The 7954-nt window shown below is 40.8% G+C and overlaps 1 protein-coding gene across 1 annotated transcript in view; it reads right to left on the bottom strand.

The window, feature by feature from the left end:
* The window catches only part of TNFSF13B (TNF superfamily member 13b), a 54792-nt gene that overhangs the window by 16949 nt on the left and 29889 nt on the right, over nucleotides 1-7954 (bottom strand). The window contains exon 3 of the mRNA XM_004704301.2: nucleotides 3391-3416. Coding sequence (XP_004704358.2) covers nucleotides 3391-3416 — 26 coding nt within the window. The remainder of the gene's footprint in view (nucleotides 1-3390; nucleotides 3417-7954) is intronic.

The raw sequence follows: 7954 nt of genomic DNA, 5'->3' as shown, positions 1-7954 counted from the left end.
ATGAATTACTAACTTGTACAGCTTCCAAATTTAGGTGACTAGACATGAGGTACACAAACCATAAGGGCTGGAGATATGGCAATAATTCAGTAACACTCATTCACAGAGGCAGAATCATGCCTGGGAAGTTAACACATGTTCCAAAAAGTAAAGAGTGTGGAAACAGCAAATATATGTTGTTCCCAGGTTGCCATTCATTGAGCACCTCCTAAGCAATAGGTCCAAACCAAAGTTCAACGACCACCAATTCCCTAACCTTAGGATAATGACTCATCTGCTTCTCCCTCTGAAGCCTTTCAGATTGGACTTCAAAGAAGTAGTTCCGTTCCAAAGATCTACCACAAGTGAGTTTGATGTAAAGTCTAGTTCACTTTTGGGGGTTTCCAATTTGGGTCCTGCTGCTGTGGTCTAGGAAGCCTGTTGTGCACATAAAATAGCAAAGTCTAATGGCCCAGTTGTCTAGAGCACGTTGCCTGGGTCATAAGCAGCTGCAGATACATTCGGTCAAAAGTACCCAGTTAGGAACAAAATACTGGGTGTATTTTCTCCGTGAGGTCTGTAAATAATGTTAAGCATTTTTCTCACTGGCTGGTAACCCCCAACCCACCAGTAACACTCCCTGTTTTACCCACCATCAGAACTGTAATCACTTCTTCCAATGCAGTCATGTCACCCACCTCCATTCCTGCCACATGACACAAGTTCCAAGTAAGGCTCAATAATTACTCTTGTAGGAATGTCTGTGGACTTGGGATCATCATACAACACTGCTATCTGCAGATATTGAGAGATCTTCTCCCTCTCCCCACAACATGGCAGACTGACCTCATCTGGAGTGAAGCCACTGCTCTTCAGGTGGTTTTTAAGAAGTTCAAATGTGGGGGTGGTATATGGTTTATAGGAACTAGGCAGGCACACTACCTGGGTATTTGGGGGACCATATTAGGAAGACTACATTAGCCCACTGTTTTTGAAAAGCACTTTACTACCTAGTTACAGAAATTTGGGGAACTGAAAATCATAGATCTTATATATAGATCTGATTTGAATGGAAACATGTATTTATAAAACTCATTGTTTATAGTCTGTCTAGGATTTCAGAGATATTTAGTTACCAATTTTTTTCAGTAACATGCATTTATTCCACAGGTCTCCCACTATGCTTACATTTTTAACATTAGGGACTCATTTCTTAACAAACTCTGCTGCTTACTATAAGAATGGAAAGAAAAACAAGTATTAATTATTAGGTCTGTGATTTTCTCTTGGCATTTTGTAATTTCTGTTCACAACATTCTTATTTAAAATACACAGTATGGTTTACCTGTTTTTATTTACTGTCTATCTCTCTTCTCCGTACTACACCACACCACACACACACACAAAGCATACTCTACAAAAGCATTAAAGTTGCATAGTCATAATTATATATCCAAGTGCCAATAATTGGACCTAGCCCATTCAATAATTATATGTTGCTGAACTGATAAATTTTAACTCATTTAAGAAAATTAAATAAAGGATAAATTAATTAATAACAGTTGTAAAGTATAAATATTTTCATTTCTACACCTTTAAACTCAATTATGGAATCACATTTCTAAATCACAGCCAATAGGAGGTAGGGGTGACCTCCTGTGTGACTTTTCTGAGTCAGCATGTCCAACAGAAACAACAAACTCAACAGCAACTTCTCACAGTTACAGAATCTATCAATCGGAACCCACCAGCCTACATCCAATAGCTTCTACATCAGTCTAACCACTGAAGAAATCAATGTGGAGAGACTTAATGACAGTTAACCAAGGGACTGATGGTGCAGGTGTTTATGGCACAGATTGATCCCTGCCATGCACAATATCGAAAGGTAGCTTTCCTCACAAACCGAAAGATCTGCTTTCCTACAGTCACACTGTTCGGGGATCGGATCTTGGAATGACATTGTTGCAAAGCTTGGACTTTGCTGAGAACTAAAAAGTCTCACCAATCCATCAACTTTGTTGTAGTTCTTCTGAACTTCCATGTCGCAATGATAAGCTTTTGTGAAATATTTTATACACTCATTTTGTGACTTATCAAGAACATAAATGCAAACACTAGAACAATAAAGTGAATATAGTAGTGCAAACTTCCATGTACACCACGTTAAGGGACAGCCAGTTGGCTGCAGCCAAGATATCTTTGGATATGGAGATTGAGCTTTACAGGGAAAAAAATCTGGAATAATGTCAAAAAATCTGGAATGGTATCAAAACTGTCTAAGTTATCACAACTCCCTGTTTCTTTGAGGTCATCATGATATGAGCTGTGACTCTGGCATTATTCCTCAGGAAAGATTAAGAAGAGAAACAAGATAGGAATTCAGAATCCGAGGATGAAAAACCAATTGTGCAATATGCCACAAGGAAGAAGAGTTCTAAGCACACAAAAAGAAAATGGAAAAGGTTATGAGCAGCTTCAAGACTCAAAAGAAGAAAAGAAACAGAAGTGCAGAACTTCTCAATTATTCACGTGATTCTGCATCCCCAACCATTTGCAGAAAGAACTAAAACACTAGAGACCTCGAAGGAGAAATTTAAAGTGAAGATGGTGCTCTTGATCAGTATCTCCAGGTTGGTGGGAATTCTTGAGTCTTTCCTCTCGCACTTCTCTCCCTTTGTTCAAAGGTTTCTGCATCCCCACCAAAGAGACCTAACTCTGTTCCCTCTGTACACGCATCTCATCTCCTGGTAGACCCGGACATCATTCAGTGATTGCTCATGACGGTGGCCAACAATTCTGTTACTGACAAGGACCCTGGTGGAGTTACGACAGTGGGAACCAGTGCTATCAGACAGAAGACACCTTGATGCCCTCTAGCCATGCCGAAGGAACATCTCCAAGGGCTGCCCAGGAGATGACACAGAGATAAAAATATAATGATGGCTGAAAGAACACTGACTCAGCAATTCAGAACACCCAATCCTACAAAATTCTGAGAAGCCTACACAGGCCTCAAACAAATAAGAGATCAGAGCATTTGATGCTAAAGATTGCTTTCAGGGCAGAAGTTCTGGATGTTGAGAGAGAGGAATACAATGTAGAAAAGTATGAAGATGGGTATGAAAGTGCCAGCCTCAGTGAGGAGCAGGATGTGGATTGTGAACTGGTGACGTGCTGATGGAGCTGGGGATGTTCACGGCACAGATTCATCTTCCAATGCAGAAGAGCAAGAGGTTTCCAACCAGTGGAACGCCAGGCCCAGGGGAAGCAGAAAGCCAAAGCTGCAGCCATCATCACTAAGCAGGTTGAAATAAGGACGACTCAGAAACCATTTGCATGGTTCATCTGAGGAAAGTACTCCTCGCTGGCTCTGGGAAAGCAGAAAAGAGGAAGGAGATTTCAGTCGACAATGAGGAGGAGGCAGTGGTGAGTTACTTTCACATGGAGACATTGAACACTTTCTTAAAAAGCCAATGTCTGACAAGGAGACCAGACAAGCAACTTCTGGGAAAACAGACCAAAAATAAAGTGTGGCGAAGAAAGCCAACATGAATTCATTTTTAGTTCCACCAATAAAGAAGAGAACGTCAGAATAACTCTGATGCGGCAGTCCAGCCAGGATGCTTGTCAAAAACATTCCCGGGCCCTCAGAGAAAAGCAGCTGTGCTTTGAAAAAGAAGGAAGTTCTTTTTCCCAGCAAGTTTTCCTTTTCCAGTAGAACAGCAAATTCTCTGTCGTTACTCTAGGAGCACGCCAAGGAAGCCGGCTTCTATGAAAAAGTTCATATGCAATGCATTTTCACGATCACAGTAAAGTTGCTAGTGATTTTTATTTTGAAGATCATTTGAAATGTAAGTAACATGGTGAACTAAAATCATTTCTATTTAGCATTCAAGCAAACGCATGGAGCTCCTGTGGCTTCGGTAGACTCAAGATGAATGAGTCTCACTCCTTTAGTCCCCGCACCAGGGGAAAGTAAGTCTGCATATAGATGCTTATGGAAGAGTGTAAACAGCTTCTAGTTGAACTAGGGACATACGTCTACTGATGTCACAGAGACTTTAGGGACTAATTCTGTAAGATTACAGATGAGATCTGCGGAGGAGATTGTATATTCTTTTCATACAAAAATAGACAATGCTGTCGAGAGTAAGAGATTCTTCAAAACAGGCGTACTTGCTGAAAGGAGGTCCCTCCTATGCAGACTTGGCTAGCTAACTGAGCTCCTTCAGTCCATCTCGAAGATGGAACTATTTTCAATGCCATATTGGTAGCTTTTGGCAATTTCGACTCATCGCCACCCTCTATGACAGGGTAGAATTGGCTCTGGGGTGTTCAAAGCCTGTAACTCTTTACAGGAATCGAAAGCATCCTTCTTTGTCCCGCAACATGGTGCAACTGGTGGCCTTGCAGTTAATGGTAATTGCGACGCTACCAGGCCTCTGGATTTTTGGTGAAGACTCTGCTTCTTAAATTGCCCGAACTATAATCATCTTGAAGTAGTTTTATTTGTTGGAGTGGCACACTCTTCCAAAGAAGAAAGATAATAAACACAGACAAATTTAATTTCTACTTCCCTTTATTTTACCTTATTTCAATAAAATTATTTCTGATGTCATAAAAACAAACAAATGAATTTAGGTTCCTAACATGCTAATTTGACTATCAACCCCAATCACTGCCATAAAGTAAATTCCAACTTATAGCAACCTGGAACGACAGAGTTGAACTGTCTCTGGGCTTTCTGAAGCTGTGGAACTCTACAGGAGCAGAAAGCCTCCTATTTCACCCACAGCGCAGCTGGTAGGTTTGAGCTACAAGCCATAGATTAGCAGCCTAACTCTAGCCCACTATGTCCCTAGAGCTCCTTAGTTTGACTCTAAATGAATGACAACCAGAAAATATGGTAAATGTCTCCAAATGATATATGCAAGCTTTCTCCAAAATTGCCTACATGACTTCTGAGAGCGGATAGTTAAAATTTTGGAAGTAAACACTAATGGCATTAAAGTCTCTTACTAATGAACAGTAAAAATAAAGTCTTTTGGTGTATACATATTGAGTTTTTCAGATTCACTTAGCTTCCAGTATTTGACGTATATAATGTTTCAGCCATCAAGGAGTGAGCTACACACAGTGACCACAATAATGGGCCCAAACACGGCAACGACTCTAAGGACAGCCCAGAGCCAGACAATGTTTCATTCCGCTGCCCATTGAATGAATGTGCAGGTCACTATGAGTGGAAAGTGAATCAGCAATGTTTTAACAAAAACCCAAGGCCCATCTCTAGGCAACTGGACACCCCCTTACAGAAGGGTTGCAAGGAGGAGATGAACCAGTCAAGGTGTAGGGTAGCAACGATGAAACATACAACTTTCCTCTAGTTCCTAAATGCTTCCTCCTTCCCACTATCATGATCCCAATTCTACCTTACAAATCTGGCTAGACCACAGGATGAACACTGGTACAGACAGAAACACAGGGACTCCAGGACAGATGATCCCTTTAGGACCCCTGGGGAGAGTGGCGATACCGGGACGGTGGGGAGAGGGTGGGGTAGAAAGAGGGAACCGATTACAGGGATTTATATATAACCTCCTCTCTGTGGCACAGACAACAGAAAAGTGGGTGAAGGGAGATGTCAGACAGTGTAAGATGTGACAAAATAATAATTTATAAATTATAAAGGGTTCATGAGGGACAGGGGAGCAGGGAGGGAGGGGGGAAAATGAGGAACTGATGCCAGGGGTTTACGTGGAGAGCAAATGTTTTGAGAATGATGAGGGTAACAAATGTACAAATGTGTTAGACACAATTGGTGAATGTATGGACTGTGATAAGAGTTGTATGAGCCACCAATAAAATGATTTTTATAATATGCATTTAAAATTCATATGTAATCATAGCATTTATCTATTCCTACATAACCAGAGAGAAAAGGAGTGAGACAAATCAGGTGTAGCATATTAATGTGGTTCTTTTTCATAGTGACCCCATGCACAAGAGAACAGAAGAGTCCCCCTCCCCACTGCTGCTGTTATGCGTGTATGCACTGTCACGGCCGCTGTGCCAGCCCAGCGCAGTGAAGGGCTGGCTGCCTCTGGTTCACTGACTCTCAGCTTCAGTCATTTTTCCTTCTAGTCTCTGAAGAGTCTCCTTCCAAGTCTCAGAATTGCTAGCATTAACTCTTTGAATGACCAAAAAGTATTGCAATAGAGAGAAGTTGTCTTTTCCTACATTACATGGAATATTTAAAGCTGACTAAACATATTGAAAATACTTTTAGAAAGCAAGATTCCGACAATCAATTTAACGAGCAGTGAATCTATGCATAAAACCAAGTTTGGCATCATGGGGCACAGATGAAGGGGAGTGAGGGAAATCCATGGAAAACAGAAGTCATATTCAGGGCCGCCGAGATTACATCTTTTCAAGGGTAAGGAGAAGTGACCATGTGGCTGTGAGCATTGGGGAGAAGTGATCCTATGTGTGGTTTAGAAATATCACTATATTGGTATCTTGTACTGAATAGGGCAAATAGGAGTCCATGTGCAAGCTGGCAGTTGCTTGTGTGAGGTAAAGGAGATAGAAATGAAGAAAAGTAGATTAATTTAAAAACATATATCTCAGGAAGTAAAGGATCGATTTTGAAGATGATTATGTTGCACTAGAAGGGATACTTGGGAACGACATACTCATGTTATATGTTGAAGAAACGAGAAACAGTTTTCGATTTCAGCCTGAGGTGCTACGGAGATTCTCCGGAGTAGCTAAGCCACAGACAGGGGGTGCAACAGCTAAAACTTCGGGAAAGTAACTCATCAGCACTGAAGGCACATGTGAAAAGCAAGCAAAACTCTAAGAACCTTTAAGAATGTCCAAAAATAAAGTCGTGAGAAGAAAACGAGTCCATATCAGAGTTCTGGAAAGCATCAGTATTTAAAAGAGTTGCATAAAATAAATTTGAAATGATGTCTAAAAAGGAGTAGCCTAAAAGTTGGGAAAGATATAAGAGAAATAAATCCAGCGAAGGATGCATGTTTTAATCTGTACCTTGATCGAGAGGCAATATGTTTAACAGAATAAGAGGATTCTGCAGAGTTTAAAATAAGGAAAGCGTGTGCATAATTGATCTTTTCTGTTGATCTCGATATTGTCTCTCCGTCCAGTTGTGCGGATTCCGGTTTTCTTTACAAAGAGCTGTAATCCATACTGAATGCGGTAGTCTTTGATCGTCATTGGCAAATGCCTCAAAATTTCTTTGCTTGGAACAAGCAAGGCTGTGCTTTCTGCATATTGTGAATGTTAATTAGCCTTCTTTCAACCTTGATGCAGTATTTTCTTCATATACTCCACATTCTTTAAATATTTGCTCACCATACACTACTTACACAAGCCTCAATGATTTTGCTTGTCTAGAGAGAGAATCCAGGCTGAGACAGTGTGTCTGGAATTTATATCATTTCGCCACACTTATTCATTCTGTATGCTGAGCAAATAGTTCACAGAACTATATGAAAAAGTACATGGGCTCAGGAGCAGAGGAAAGTTTATTAATAACCGGCTATATGAAGAGAACACAAGTTTGCTTGCTGACCTTGAAGAGTACTTGAAACACTGTTGAAGATGAAAGACAACGACATTTCACTGTGCCGTACACCTCAATGTGGAGAAAACAAAAATCCTCACAATTGAACCGACAAGCAGCATCATGCTAAATGGGGTAACGCTGAGATTGTCAAGGATTACCTTTTCTTTGTACCCACAATCCACCATGCCCATGGAAGCAGCCATCAAGAAAACCAGGTAATGGCCCTTGCCATATCTGTGGCAAAAGACCACTTTAAAGTGTTAAAGACCGATGCTGTCACTCTGAGGACTAAGGTGAACTTGACTTTTTTTTTTAAATCATTTTATTAGGGGCTCATCCAACTCATCACATTCCACACACACATCAATTGTGTAAAGC

This window comes from Echinops telfairi, unplaced genomic scaffold (genome assembly GCF_000313985.2).
Source record: "Echinops telfairi isolate 266 unplaced genomic scaffold, ASM31398v2 ScPeMD7_7467;HRSCAF=8505_1, whole genome shotgun sequence".
NCBI lineage: Eukaryota > Metazoa > Chordata > Mammalia > Afrosoricida > Tenrecidae > Echinops > Echinops telfairi.
The sequence above is the reverse complement of the archived record's forward strand: the minus strand, read 5'-3'. Positions and strand labels throughout refer to the sequence as shown.